At 35.3% G+C, this 17134-nt stretch overlaps 1 protein-coding gene across 1 annotated transcript; it reads right to left on the bottom strand.

Moving 5' to 3' along the window:
* Positions 1-1189: 1189 nt before the first annotated feature.
* Positions 1190-16832, bottom strand: LOC144452333 (microsomal triglyceride transfer protein large subunit-like). Its single transcript, XM_078143409.1, has 16 exons — positions 16604-16832; positions 13230-13414; positions 12321-12551; positions 11213-11478; positions 10153-10306; positions 9414-9574; positions 8573-8741; positions 8094-8201; positions 7541-7756; positions 6702-6916; positions 6171-6271; positions 5701-5822; positions 4852-5076; positions 2847-2971; positions 2279-2449; positions 1190-1419 (listed from the first exon to the last, which is right to left on the bottom strand). The coding sequence occupies exons 1-16, from the start codon at positions 16644-16646 to the stop codon at positions 1269-1271; spliced, it is 2643 nt and encodes an 880-aa protein (XP_077999535.1). The 5' UTR covers positions 16647-16832; the 3' UTR covers positions 1190-1268.
* Between the last annotated feature and the right edge of the window lie 302 nt (positions 16833-17134).

Raw genomic sequence — 17134 nt, 5'->3', positions numbered from 1 at the left:
CATATTTGATTGGCATTGATAGCAAGAGTTCTAGCCCTCAAACATCATCATGTAACAGTTCATTAAAATATGGCTGCATTGTGGATTATCGAAACTACAACTAATTTATAAACATTAAAGTGTGATGTCATAGAATATGACATGAATTCCAAACCTGCAGTTTCAGAAAGGACTGTAAGAAAAATAACCTTTCATAAAAAGAGAAAATTATCCCCTCAAAATTCACCAAGTAACAGACTACGGCTATCAAGAAAGTACAATGTATCTAAGTATGCCAAGACACTACATGATAACTCTTCAAGCCAACTTCTTTTCAAAAATTCCTTTTTTTCTGTTTTAATTTGACATTTGACAATATAGAACATAGTTTCTTTCAAAATACAAACAAAATAAGGTCTCAATCGTACAGAAAATGTTCGTTTTTTTAAAAATGAGAGCACATTGACTTCTCTTGGTATTTGTAATGACCTTCACAACAGATCTCATAATTGCAAGAGTTTGGAAAGGATACAATTTTTAAGAAAATAATGATCCTGAGGACTTCCCTTCCTCAACACCATAAATAAATCTTTTTTTAAAAAAAAACAAAATATGATAAATGATAAAAACAAATCTATACCAGAAATAATAAGAGTTGTAATTGGCACAAACAGCTGGTGATCAAACAACTTGTGTACTCTCTCACAATTACAAATGAAATTCAACTGACCAGCGTGAAAGGAAAAGATGCAACTTTGATTTTCCAGATAAACTCAATTGATAAGACCCCTGTATATAAACAATTACACTCTTTGGAAAGTTCAATTCAAACAATCAACGCCAAGTATGGTATCTGATAACAGGAGATCGTAAAATAGATGTCTTGTGTTCAATCTCAGTCTAAGGTTCAATCCATTGTATTGCAAGATTGTCTATAAAATAGTGTTTCTAGTAAGGTCAACTTCACTCAGTCTAGATATTGGTTTCATTGTATTTTACAACCTCCTGCCATTAGATACCATACTTGGTGTTGATTGTTTGAATTGAACTTTCCAAAGAGTGTAATTGTTTATATACAGGGGTCTTATCAATTGAGTTTATCTTGAAAATCACAGCTGTGTCTATTCCTTTCAAGCTGGTCAGTTGAATTTCATTGTAGATGTTTCTGAAACTATGTCATAGTTTTTATAACTGCTTCCATAGACCCTACAGACAATGTGTTAAAATGTCATAATTGTTTTGCCTTATCTGAACAAAGCCATAAAACCATTATTTTGGTCGACATTTATTTATTCTTGACCTCCAAACATCAAGTCACACATGGCAGAATTCTCAGGATGTAATTGATAGGTTCTGTCTGGTACAAACTGATTTCTGGTTTTTTCTACTTCATAAGGTTTCTCAGCTGATGGTGTTGATTCTCGTTTCTTAACATGTTCTCTGAAAATAAATGTAAAAAGGAAACTACTGAATGAAAAATAGTGCCAATGGTGTTGTAGCACAACTGATGCAGTATAAACGATGAAATATTCAACTTTTAAGAGAGTTTTGATTGGCAGGACATTATTCTGTCTTGGAGAGTTGATTCATACACACGGATGTTGAAAGTTTTCCACACGATACTGTTGCTTTGTTATTGCTATGCATGTGTACATGGTTGCTATGCATGTGTACATGGTTGCTATGCATGTGTACATGGTTGCTATGCATGTGTACATGGTTGCTATGCATGTGTACATGGTTGCTATGCATGGTTGTTAGGAAAATTGTGTTTATATCTCAATGTTTGACTACATCTCATTACAGTTATCCTACATGTAATAAATGCCAATGTTTTCTCTTTGTATTTACTTCTAGTCATCCATAGATAGACAGACACAGATAGACAGAGAGATAGATAGATACAAAGACAGAGAGATAGACAGAGAGAGAGAGAGAGAGAGAGAGAGAGAGATAGAGAGAGAGAGAGAGAGAGAGAGAGAGAGATAGAGAGAGAGAGAGAGAGAGAGAGAGAGAGAGAGAGAGAGATATACATATATATATATATATATATATATATATATATATATATATATATATATATATATATATATATATATATATATATATATATATATATATATATGTCTGTAGCATGATCAAACCTTATAGCAATTATGGGAGAAACCCTGAAATGTGAGATAATCCCTTAACTGAAATCAAACATTGTCTACGGTCTGTAGACAGTTTGACTGTTTCATCATATAAGTCTACTTAGGTTGTACCACTAGTTTGTGAAAATGTGAGATGATTCCCTTACCTGAAATCAAATGCTGGTTGACTCATTTGTAGACACACTTTAACGGGATCATCATAAAAATCTACTGACGTTGTAAACTGCACAGTGATTTCAGCATCAGCATTCAATTCTAGACTGCTACTTGCAAAACCTGCATCAGCTGACATAATGCTGTTGAATGCCAGTGAACCACTAGGAAGTAAAGAAAAGAAAATTTGATGTTAAACCTAACTATAGTCTTGGTTACCCAGTCTATCATTTGGGGAGGTCTTGTAGGCAGAGCCCCCAGTGGTTAGAGTCTGGGTAACCAAGACTAGTGGTCTTGTAGGCAGAGCCCCCAGAGGTGAGACTCTGGGTAACTGAGACTTAACTAATAACTTGGTATTACTCATACATGATGCCTTTTTATAGTGTTTTCTCACTCTATGCTCAAATCATTTTACAATTATTACCCCTGGCACAGATCTATAGTGGCACAACAGCCCTTTACATTCACTCAACTCCCTGGGGAGCATACAATGAATGATTGCAAACCTGGCGATCAACTTATATATAAATATATCAGATATTGATATGAGCTAACACATACCTGTTAGACACAATGGACAGTGATGTCCTGTCCCATAGACTAATTTCAACAGAACCTGAGAGATCTAGTGACACACAACTACTTAGTCGGTTATCAATATTTATACCGTTCTGTAGTGGAATTCTCTGCAAAGGAAAAATATAGGATTAATTATTACGATAATAATACATACATTTACCAGATAAATATTATATCAATAGCTAACGGGGAAAGGAGAATGGAAATAGTTGTCAGGCAACTAATCTAATCCAACCCCTATAATACATTTGACAATTGGTGACATTAGGGTCATGAAAGTAACTTGTCACAAAACAAGATGGTGGATTTGTACAATCAGAAATGCCAGGATGTACTAATCAGGGGTTAGGTCACATTAAAGTCATGAAAGTAACTTGTCACAAAACAAGATGGTGGATTTGTACAAACAGAAATGCCAGGATGTACTAATCAGGGGTTAGGTCACATTAAAGTCATGAAAGTAACTTATCACAAAACAAGATGGTGGATTTGTACAATCAGAAATGTCAGGATGTATTAATCAGAGGTTAGGTCACATTAAAGTCATGAAAGTAACTTGTCACAAAACAAGATGGTGGATTTGTACAATCAGAAATGCCAGGATGTACTAATCAGAGGTTAGGTCACATTAAAGTCATGAAAGTAACTTGTCACAAAACAAGATGGTGGATTTGTACAATCAGAAATGTCAGGATGTATTAATCAGGGGTCAGGTCACATTAAGGTTATGAAAGTAACTTGTCACAAAACAAGATGGTGGATTTGTACAATCAGAAATGCCAGGATGTACTAATCAGGGGTTAGGTCACATTAAAGTCATGAAAGTAACTTGTCACAAAACAAGATGGTGGATTTGTACAAACAGAAATGCCAGGATGTACTAATCAGGGGTTAGGTCACATTAAAGTCATGAAAGTAACTTATCACAAAACAAGATGGTGGATTTGTACAATCAGAAATGTCAGGATGTATTAATCAGAGGTTAGGTCACATTAAAGTCATGAAAGTAACTTGTCACAAAACAAGATGGTGGATTTGTACAATCAGAAATGCCAGGATGTACTAATCAGAGGTTAGGTCACATTAAAGTCATGAAAGTAACTTGTCACAAAACAAGATGGTGGATTTGTACAATCAGAAATGCCAGAATGTACTAATCAGAGGTCAGGTCACATTAAAGTCATGAAAGTAACTTGTCACAAAACAAGATGGTGGATTTGTACAATCAGAAATGCCAGAATGTACTAATCAGAGGTCAGGTCACATTAAAGTCATGAAAGTAACTTGTCACAAAACAAGATGGTGGATTTGTACAATCAGAAATGCCAGAATGTACTAATCAGAGGTCAGGTCACATTAAAGTCATGAAAGTAACTTGTCACAAAACAAGATGGTGGATTTGTACAATCAGAAATGCCAGAATGTACTAATCAGAGGTTAGGTCACATTAAAGTCATGAAAGTAACTTGTCACAAAACAAGATGGTGGATTTGTACAATCAGAAATGCCAGGATGTACTAATCAGAGGTTAGGTCACATTAAAGTCATGAAAGTAACTTGTCACAAAACAAGATGGTGGATTTGTACAATCAGAAATGCCAGGATGTACTAATCAGAGGTCACATGACAGTAACTTGTCACAGGTAAAGCATTAAAGGGAAAAGTAATTTTCATTAACATGGGTTCTGTGTTATTGGTTTCTTCTCATCAGATATACAGCCATTACAAATTGGAAGAACAGTTTTATATTGTCTTTTTAAGTCAATGTCAGTTTCTGCATCCACTATTTCTTGTGAGACTTCGCAATTTTCTCGATTTTATTATTTTTTTCTTAAATACATAAAAAAAAGTTTAGGGTCGGCAGTGAAAAAACTAGGTGGGGGTCGGGTAACTGGAACCAAACAATTATTTTTTTTAGGCCTAATGAAGATTTGTTGTTGACATAAAGATAACTGTACCTGAGAATGGTCATGTACTAATATATTACCTGAGAATGGTCATGTACTAATATATTACCAGCCAAAACTGTGATGATATTATCAGCTGACATACTCCATACCATACTCATCATTTCACTGTATCCGTTAAAAAACAAGAAAGGTCTAATATGTACATCCATGATTGACAAACCAATCCCTGAAGCTGCATCATTATCATCAGCTTCATCGGCTTCACCTAGAAAACTGTCCAACCCAGTCGCAAATAAACCCACCTGAGTAGGAAAAGAAAACATATCTCAGTTGCGAGTTTTGGATAGCATTTTAGTCTTTGATGAAAGGATACCAGTACTTAAGTCAAGTTATTCAATTAAAAATTTGGTGTCATAGCAAAACTGTTCAGTTTGCATTATTTGCTCATCAAATTTCAACTGCAATCACCAAGAGGTGGTTTTCCAAATATGTGTTTTCGACCCAAATGTTTAGACCTAATTTGCATATCACTGATAGATCATCATGTTCTGAGTAATTCTTCATCAACACATCTCAGAAATATCCCCATCAAAGTTCAGCAAATATGTCTGTAAGTACTTTTGAAATTAAAGAGTTTTTACTAAAAAGTCACATTTTTTTATCCAATATGGGTATGACTGAATGGATATGAATATATCTTGATCTACACATCACTAAGAACATGCTAAGTATATCCTGACCAAATTTCAGATCAATCCGCCCCGCACTATTTTATTTCAATTTTTTAAACCAAAAATCATATCTTTGAATCTTATCCTACTTTCAATGTACTGACCATTTGGTTCCTATATCTAGCCTTACACATAGTCTGAAAAATCCTATTACTGGTCCATGCACTTATCTAACCACTCACTAGAAATACTTACAGAGAGAACATTAATTGTTTGGTTACTACCACTTATTAAAACATCAGTGTAACTTTGTCTAAGGATACCATTTTTACTCATCAGCATATCAAGGGTATACGTTGTCAAGGTATCACTTGTATCTGAAAAATACAAACAAAAATTCAAATACTTCATATTAATAATTATAGGAATTATTTCAAAATGGCGGAATAATCAGGTCAACTCTTGCAGCCAAAAGTCTACAGTGTTGTTATATAATTAGACTGTTGCAGCCCTGTACCAGCAGTGTAGCTAGTCTGTTGGGTCACCACTGTAACATAAATGTTACACTGATGTACACCTATGTTGCCACATCACTGTTACAGCACTGCTAAAACATGAATGGTACACTGAGGTAACTGTAGTGTAACTATAGTGCACTCCTACATCATATCAATATTGACAGTGTTACAATCACCTATCAATATTTAGAAGTTTACATCACTTACCTGCCATCACACTGCTAAAGCTAACTGACATACCATTTTTAGCCAAGATGTCATAGTTGAAAACTCTGGGATCATTCATAACATCATTCCGTAGTTGATTCCTAATATGGGTGAAAATCAATGGCAACGTAAAAATCAATGGTACAATGTAATACCTCAAGTTATCATTTTTACTGAGAGACAGTTAGTCGACTCACCTCAAGTCATCATTTTTACTGAGAGACAGTTAGTCGACTCACCTCAAGTCATCATTTTTACTGAGAGACAGTTAGTCGACTCACCTCAAGTCATCATTTTTACTGAGAGACAGTTAGTCGACTCACCTCAAGTCATCATTTTTACTGAGAGACAGTTAGTCGACTCACCTCAAGTCATCATTTTTACTGAGAGACAGTTAGTCGACTCACCTCAAGTCATCATTTTTACTGAGAGACAGTTAGTCGACTCACCTCAAGTCATCATTTTTACTGAGAGACAGTTAGTCGACTCACCTCAAGTCATCATTTTTACTGAGAGAGTTAGTCGACTCACCTCAAGTCATCATTTTTACTGAGTACATCCTTTATCTTTCTTTGTAAGTAAGCTGTCATTTCCAAGTTGTCAGTGTCACTTAGTGATAGAATCATGTTGGTCATTACTTGCTTAGATGGACTGTTAGTAAGTATCAAATCAGCGGCATTACCACGGGCTGCACTCTCATAATTACGATGATTTTGATGATAAATAGCATTCAATGACTGTTTGATCTATTGAAGAAAAATAAAAGATGTTCAAATTAGTTCTGATTTGAAAAGAAATGGTGAGTTTCCTCCAGGATGCCTGTATTCTTTGAGTTAGACATTAAATTACAGTAAATACTCAATGGACTTAATTAAATCATTACAATGGCTTTAATTAGAGTTGTGATAGCTGTAACTGGGCAATTTTATTTTATTGATATTTTCTTCTTTTTTTAAGGGAGAGTGGTAGATTTTTGTTTCATATATGTATAGCCCAGGTTATGGTTCTAATATTGCTTTAACACATAGGAATACAAATTATCAGATCTCAACATTACCTAGAAATATATACTGAATAAAATAACACTTTAAACTAACCAGCAGTCATTGAGCTATCACACACATACACACACACATACATACATACACACATACACACACACACACATACATACATACATACACACACACATACATACATACATAAATATATACACACACACATATGCATGCATGCACGCACACAACCACACACATGCACATGCACACACACACAAACAAACACACAACCACACACATGCACATGCACACACAAAGACTTTATACAATTACACAATCCCTCTAAAATGAGTTGAAAAGACAGCATCTTACCTCATTAGTTATAAGACTTGGTTCAAATACTTTGAGAGTTTCCAGTGCAGTAACCTGTATTTTACTACTACTACCGTGTTGTGCATATTTAGCAATCAATGGTAAAGTATCAGCAAATTTAGAATTAGACATAGCTCTCAAGTAGATTACTTTGTCAAGTTCTTCTTCAAAATTTTCCAGTGCTTCAATAAACCATGATTTGGTATCCTGTATGATCTGAAACATAATACAAGGTGAATTTTTACATAAACTCATTCTCAGTACCTGAAATAGAATATTACTGCCTAGGTACATCATAAAAATAATAAATGTTTAATTTCTTGGTTGACACCATAACTTCTTTTTCACGCGTTTCACATGGCAATCATGTGACTCTTGAGAATAAGTCACCCTTCTTGTTTTATTTTGACCTTCTTAGGATGAGGCAAAATGCTACTGCAAGTAACGAGAGTTGGACACAAGCCTGTCTACTGGATGGATGATTGTGTGAGTCACAGGTATTATGCTGTATGTTTTTATTGTAAGACTTAGAATTTTGTTTGGGTATCTTTACCTGAGCATCACACTTGCCCTGCATACAATAAGTATTTGCCAATGCACCCAATGCTAAAGCTACAGATTCTCTCACTTTCTCATTTTCAATGTCTTCTTTCAAAGCATCCTGTAATGCAAAACATAACAAAGTCATTTTTAGTAAAGACATGATCATCCCTGTTTTTGTTAAGGTTGGGGAACCCACAGCACAGTAACAAAAGAGGGAATATGGCAAAGTGTTATGGCGCATTCCAGTAGATTTTACCTACTTACCGCCCTTAACAAAAACACAGGTATGGAAACCTGGCAAAAGTGACATGGAGAGCTTTGGTAGATTACCTACTTACTGCCCTGAGCATAGCATTTGAAAATGTTTGTCTGTAAGTTTGGAATTATTAGATTTATATGTAAGGCAGATTAATTATAATCAAATATTCATCCTGAGAATATCATAAAAATACATAATTTGTGAAGCCTGCCCTCAATGGTGAAACTCACCAACAACTTCTGTAGAAGATCATCACTGGGATGGTTGAGGAAAGAAACAGCAACAAGATAACGATCCAAGATGTCTGCCATATCACTGTTTTTAAAGTCTAGAATTTCCATCATTGCTTCATGTGATGCTGTAGTCTGTGTGCATGCTACTATGTCAATTAGTTGGAGTCTGTGTTGCAAAGAGAAAGTTAAAATAACTGAAGGCATTCACAATGACCACTGGTATCATACAAAGTAGTTATGATACCAGTACCTCAAAAATCACTCCCATATATCACACTTTTTTTTATTTCCAAGAATGGATACGTACATATACACACACACCAATTCACCCCCACCCTCCACCCCACCCCACACACAGAGAAATAATGACAAAAATAAATTGACTCTCTGGCCAGTTGTACATATAAAAGAAAATGCTTATAACACTATGTAAGATGTAACATCATGGAAAGTATTAGCATTGTAGTGTAGAGTTTCGGTAAATCACCCCAATCCCCCACCCCCACCCCAGGTCCCTCCCCATTAATGAAAGAGAATTATAAAGCATAATCCCATATCATCAACATATGTCAGTCAAGTGGGACTACAGTACTAATGGAAGGGGGTACAGATTTCAAATCATGAAACTTGAAATAAAACATTGTTTGTCTCACTAGAAATCTTACCAACAGAGATTTTTGTTGAACCAGATGATAACATGTACCGGTAGCACTGTTGGTAAGATTTTTGTTTTACCAGTAGACGTTTTGTTTCAGTTTACTTGATTGAGTAAAAATATATTGACAGGTAAATTCCTTATGACATCAATGCCAAGACTAAAGATGAGATCTTTACTTACACAACCTCACTATTGTCATCAGACATCAAGATATCTACTAAACTGTCTTTTCCAGTATTTCTAAATGATTGTAATACTTTCAGATAAACAGTTGGCGATTCAACTCTAGCCAGATATTCAGCTTTCAATTCCTCTCTCAGTTCTGCCACAACTTCTGCTGCCTGCAACAATCACAAACACATCAAGAAAAATTTTGATGGAAATTTCTTTCAAATAACAAAAGAGTGTCAATAAAATGATGCAAGACAAAATGAAAAGAACTTTGAATTAAAAAAAGTCAAGAAAGCAATCAAAAACAGAAAGAAATGTAGTTTACGAAAAAATATTTCCAGGTAACAAAACTCTCCAATGTAATCACAGACACAAAGATAATGATTAAAATTTGAGAATTATTTTTTTCTGGTAACACAATGAAAGTGTCTAAGAATTATGGTCAAAATAAAAATGCTATCGGCTATTTTTCTGTATCAAACTCTAAACTCAATATCTTTTGAGATGTTTTTGAGATTTTAGAGACTGTAAGTTAGTTTGGTTGCAATCCAACATCTGGCATCTTTCTCTCAATCTTTTCACATTTCGCTGAAAATTATGAAAATTTGCATAATGGAAATCGTAACCCTGTTGCTAAGATACCACTACTCACTGGTTTACAGCCCTCTTGTACAGTGTTGTTCTATTATAAACTCTGTGATTGGCTATGACGTTATCACCAGACAATATTACATCTACCGGTACTTACTGGTTTACAGCCCTCTGTACACTGTTGTTCTATTAACTCTGTGATTGGTGATTGGCTGATCACATTATCTCCAAGACTTTTCACAGCGTCTTCCAAGGTGGCACCTTCAAGCATGGACTTCTCATCTCCTGTACTTACATAGACCATAGACTGTCTGTAATTGAGACAGAAATATTGACTGTTATAAAGGCGCAATGTAATGTTTTTAGCAATTAGTCATATTGTCCTGTTAATAGACAGCATTGTTCTCACTAAACAAAGTAACAATGGCATCCAGCAATCTTGCCATTTCATACTTGATGTTAGAAATAGTGCATGTACATCTTAGATTACTCTCAATGTTAAATCCTGAGGTGTTGTCTTACTGTTGTCTTGTCAATGAAGCTTATAAGGATTTGATAAGATCAGTCTTTTGTTCAGGACAACCTTTTCCTATAAATCTGCCCGACAACTGTTTTTCCTAATCTAGATTTGATTACATGACATACTTTATTACTTACAACATGCTATGAAAAGTGTGGTATATAGTAAATACAGAAACAAAATGTCATAATACAACTCTCATAAAAAAAGCACATAATATGACAGAACCCCATGACATGCAAGTACAAATGTGACATAATTGGAGTATTTGCAGGAGTGCTTGCAGTGTTCTCTGTGTGTATACTTTAATGAACATAGCAAGAGAAAGTGCTGCAGAAAACACTGTAAGTATGAGGGCAAAATACTCCTAAGTACCCACACTGGAAAGTACAGCAGAAAACACTGTAAGTATGAATGCAAATACCTCTGAGTACCCACACTAGAACTCACATGACAGGGGGTTCTGTTAGTTTTACATATGTTAACCGAAAAGGCAAATTTTCATAAAAATCATGCGGTATTGTGTGTATCTAACTATTGCATCTTCATTTGCATATCATTTTGCATGCAGGTATGCAATAATGTTTTCGGTATTACATTGAAGTGCCAATACCACTAGCTATGCATGTGCAACAGTACAAGTTATCACTGGTATATATGTAATACATGTAATATTACTAACTGTAGTAAATCTTACTTTGATAAAACTGCTGATGCTATAGATTGTCTGATTATAATTCGAACGGTGTGTGATTCTACCGAGGAAATACTTTTAATTATGGTTTTATCATCAGACAAATCATAGGTTGTCATGACGGATGAGTCTATATCTACTCCAAGGATCTTCTGTGGATGTGAAAACTCTCCAACTCTTGGTCTGTCACAGTTTGCTGAGTCTTTAGATTTGATGATATTATGTTCTGTCACAGTATAGTCAACTGTACACTCCCCTGAAGCATCAAGCTGAAATGAAGACAAAATAATCAAGTTTTCATCCACTCTACTTAATGTCTTGAGTCTGACAATAAATCTATTTTTCTCAAAAGATAATGGAAAAAGATTTCCTCTACTTTTAGCAGTGTTAGGCTTTAGTTCATTAAAGGGTCAATCCTGAAATGTCACCTCACTTTATTGGACTGAGTATATTTTATTTCAATAAGTTTTTAAGAGAAAAGATTAAACTTTTTGTCATAAAATGGCTGGTACTATAGGAAACAATCAACAAGTGGAAGAATTTAAGGAGTTCCTATAAATTAAAACATCAAAAATGGAAAACGTATCATATCTTGATAATAATAATTTCTACTCACAGAGTCAAAAATTTCTTGGAAGCCAATTCCAAATTTTCATTGACGTCTCATCAGCATCTTCAGGGGTGTACTACAATGGGTTATTGTAATGTCTCTTAGAAGACAATAGCCCATTATAGTGTGTACTACAATGGGCTATTGTCTTCCCTGACTATGCTGATGAGATGTTAGTGATATTTGGGATTTGCTTCCAAGAACATTTTTAAGGAGAAATTATCATATTACTATGGATGAACCCAGAGTCTACGAACATTCAGTCTTGTATAATATCTTGAATTGCCTTCACTAACAACGTGTGACATTTACCATCAAATGTTGGGAAATGTTGATTTTCAAAGTATGATGTATTACTGAATAATTCTGGTGACTGCAGGTTAAAGATGTATATTTAAATTGTGCCCCTAAAGCAGCAGCCATACAATCCCCTAGTGGCAAAACTACAAATTCCTTTGTTTTTCATTTGACATCACAGAAGTGAAAGAATTCACAACCTACCTCATTTACTTTTCCATTCTGTTCTTGTACCTGTAGTAAACTGGCAAGTCCTCTTTTCACATTCAAAGATGTTGTAGGTTCTTCTATCGATGCATACAGCTGAGATATTTTATCATTTTTCAAATGGACATAAACTGGTTGCTTGGAGACCACATCACTGCCAGTACCACTCTGAAAGACATTGTCTGATTGTTTCCTAGGAACTGCATTGCTGACTTTGCTCTCTGAAACCTATAGACAATAAAATACACACACAGATACATATCATAGGGTATTCAAAGTGTAAGCTGTACCAGTCCAATGTTAACATTGGGCCAGTGCAGTGCTAACACTAAGAGCAATACCTCACCGACATGTGTTAGCTACTGGTAGGGTTAAAGCGTGCACAGTCCAAAATGAACATTGGGCTAGTGTGTACTAACACTTGGCTGGTACTAATTATACATATGTACCTCACCAGTATGTGTTAGCCACTGCAAAGTTGATGGACTGCCCTGATCAATCAGAAAATATACAGTGCCTGTATCCAATGCCAAGTAAAGTTCAGAGGCGCTGTACAGTTAAATATTAAAGACCTTCCTGAATAAGTATGTTTTAAGGTTCTTCCTGAAGGCATTGACTGTGGGTGTCTGTCAAAGCTCCAGTGGCAATTTGATCCAAAGATGCAGTGTGGTGCGGCACGTGAGAATTAAGCACAGCCACCAAAGGAATTAAGTCTGTAATTGGGTTCAAACAGTAAATATTTGTCCCGATGTGTGATGACATTGAGAACAATAGTGTTGCTAAGTGTTTGAGACTTTCAGCTTGACCACCCTCACGTGGCTGCTATGGACACAATAGCTCACGCAGGATCTTGTGAGATCTGCTGTGAGTGAAAAATGGCTTATTAAGAACAGAAAATTAACTTACCTGTAATTTGACAAGTTTATTTTCACCATCTTGCCAAACTACACTGATGTCTACATCAGCACTGAGGTCATATCCAACACTGGTTTTCATTGTCAACTGTCCTACTGATTTGGGTTCATTTAACAGAACACTTGTTGTGTATTTATACCTGTATGACTTTCCAGTCTCATAGTTCAAGGCTAGAACTGAAGGAAAATATTACAAAACAGAATTTAACAGATTTAACATAAATTTAATAAAAAATTTATACATTTGTCAGTGTTTTTGTTAAGTAACTTCAGTAGTAACAGAAAGAGAGAGTGACTGACTGTAGTTGACTGACCAATCAACTGACTATCAGACCACTTAGCTACCTAACTAACTGTCTGTCCAATTAACTGACTGACTGACTAATTAAGTGACTGACACAAACCAATTCAATAAATAACTAACTAACTAACTGACTGACTGACTGACTGACTGACTGACTGAGCTGACCAACTATAACTGGCTGACAAATTATTTGACTGACCAATAGGCTGACTGTAGTTGACTGACCAATGTAAGTAACTCAACAATTGATTGACTGACTGACTGACTGACTGACAGACTGGCTGGCTGGCTGGCTGGTTGGCCAACCGACCAGCTGACTGACTGACTGACTGACTGACTGACTGACTAACTGGCTGGTTGGCCAACTGACTGACTGACTGACTGAGTGACTGACTGACTGAGTGACTGACTGGCTGGTTGGCCAACCGACCAACTGACTGACTGACATGACAATTAAATAACATGTACATAACTCAATGACAAACCACGTAGACAGACTGATATATGTAACTGTTCATGTACATGTCAATCTATAGTCCAAATGGGCAGACTAAACTAGTTCATTCTTGATTTGACCAACTGACCCACTCAATTAAAACAATCAATAATTCAATGTTTTCCAATCAATTTAAATCATAGAGCCCAGAGTAATCTATAATTACCCTTAAACCAATGAATTATTATTTCAATAATAAAAATTGTAAGTTATTATTAATTGTGTTGGTAAATTATTGTTACTGAAACATATTTAGTATATCTAAATGATGTCAGTGTTGTGATCAATCCATAATATAGACCCCCTGGGGGTACGATTTCTGACCCAGTTTTAGACCCTACAATTGAATCACTAACATCCACGTGTATGAAGTTTGAACCCTTGTATAGAACTGGGTATAGTATTTATTGATAACACAAATCTAATCTAATTGATAACTAGTATCTCATAGAATCCAACCACTTTTCATACAATTATGATGTCATTGTCATTCAATGTTAATTTGACAGTACAATCTATCTGTGGCCTTAAGTTAAGTACTAGGGATGGATAGGTTACAGGTACATGTATGATGCAATCACGAACATGATGATGTATATGAATGACTGAGATCTTATCAAGAGCCCCATCCTCCACATACACATACACACACACACACACACACACACACACACACACACACACACACATGCATGCGTACGTATGTACGTACGTACGTACGTACGTACGTACAAACATACATACATACATACATACATACATACATACATACATACATACATACATACATACATACATATGAACATGCACACACACACGGTCAGTCAGTCAGTCACACACACACACATACACACACATACACACACACACACACACACACACACACACTGAGAACTCAAAATTAGCAGTACTCAGGGCATACAAACCTACTACCAAACATTCATTGTATCTTGACTACCAAATTTATGTGGTAGTCTCTAAGCTACCAATAGAAATCAATAGAAAATTGTAGCTGAAAAAGTTCACTTGGATAAATTTGACTACCAAACCCAAAAGTTAAATTTGAGCCTAGACACACACACACACACACACACACACACACACACACACATGCACACACACACACACATGCATGCGCACACACGCACACACACACACACATACATACACACACAAACACACAGACAGACTAGTTATGAAATATGCATATGATATACTGTAGAAAGAAGGTCTAATTGTTTTCAGTCAATACTTTTATACATGTAGTCTAATAGTCCAACTCTTGGTATGTTTTGTCTCAACCTATGCAGCTATCCAACCTCAGACCACGTTCTCTATACAGTAGTGGATGATCTGAGGTCCAACACTGTTATGCTTCATAGCTACAATGTATAGAGTTGTGTATTTATCTTGATTTGTCAACAAATCGTGTCCAAATAGGAAAAGGAAGTCTTTTGGGTGATGTAATGCCCCAGTTTTCAAGGTGATATATATTCTGAAGTCTCTAGCACAGTTTGAGATTAACATGGTGAGGAAGATACAGTATCTACAGTATCTACATCTATATAAAGGCCACAACACATCTCAAGGCTTAACATATCTACCATTCATTCTTTTGTTTTTCCACAAACTAAGGTAAAACTTAAATGGAAAAAATAGGAAACTTTCACCTTTATAGACTGAATGGCCATAGAGCTAGGCATTTATAGTTCCCTCAGTGTAAAGATTGGCCAACAGAGATAAATAAATAAATAAAAGTTCAACGTACATAACAGTTAATGCCTTTATGCTGTATTTTGATTTTATACTTCAGTATAATTAATTATTTGAACTAAACATTTGAGAAATATGCTGTTCTGGCCATGATATAAACATTTTTCTTTGTATGTTTTTTTTTTTTTTAAACATTTTTTTAACATATTTAAATGAACTGGGAAGAAGAAACAATATTTGAATATTTACAGAAATCTTCAAAAGCACAGTGATTAATTTGTTGTCATGTTTGAAGTCTTATGAAACAGTAGATATGACATATAACAGTTACCATAGCAACAACTTTACTGTGTTCCAGAGATCAAAGTCTGTGTACACATTTATGAAAGATAGTTTTTACCCACCCACCCACCCACCCACACAGGTTTAAGTACACATGACTATAACTCCATGATGACAAATTTATACTGTTATTGTATTAAATGTCATTTGCACAGTAGATGTGAAACAGCGTTTGTCTACGTAGCCGGTATATACGTACACGTGTACAATAGCTTACAATACACATATCAAGTTCCTCAACAATTTTTCTGTTTACTACTTCTACTTCAAAAAAATCTCGCAAAAGAATCTCCAATCTGCACACATTAGACTAATAAAAAGAAAAAAAAATCCATGCCATAAATTTTGATGGCAGTTTAACAACTTCCCAGCGACATATGAATGGCATTACATTTGCATTTAAATACTACTCGACCGAAAAACAAGCATGTAACAATGCCGTGGCTATCAGCTGGTCGACTATTGTTCTCTCTAATTCACCCCAAGCTCATAATAACTTCCAAAATCTTACCTGAAGAGACACACAGAAGACCGATGACGACTGCAAATTTCATTTTTCTTACTTGAATAAAACGAACAAGTAGACCACTTCGAATAGCTCGCTCAGTGAGATATGATGTCTTGAAAATCTCGGTCGTGTATATTATTCGTGGCAAAGATCACAGGCTGCAGCGATCAAAGTTCAACCTATGTGATAGCTAAGTGATGACCTGCACGATTCTAATAGGCCAAAGATAAATCTCTGATAGATACGCATATATGTAACGTCTTCTGTAAACTGCTCTTTCTCTTTCCCGTCCTTGGTCGCGAAATAAAGATATGATAGTGTTTTCCTGTAGAATAACCTTGCCGCATTGCCTGTTGGTGAATGAAAGAGTTGTAAACAACTTGTGTATTTACCTTCAAGAATATTTTGCATGTTGCCATTGTTTGTTAATATCCCTATACATATACACTCCTATTGTTTCATTTCAATACTTTTTTAACATGGAACAAATGTGGCATATGAAATTCCGTCATATGTACTTCATTGAAACTTTAG

The sequence above is a fragment of the Glandiceps talaboti genome, chromosome 22 (genome assembly GCF_964340395.1).
Source record: "Glandiceps talaboti chromosome 22, keGlaTala1.1, whole genome shotgun sequence".
NCBI lineage: Eukaryota > Metazoa > Hemichordata > Enteropneusta > Spengelidae > Glandiceps > Glandiceps talaboti.
This window is presented reverse-complemented; position numbering and strand designations above follow the sequence as displayed.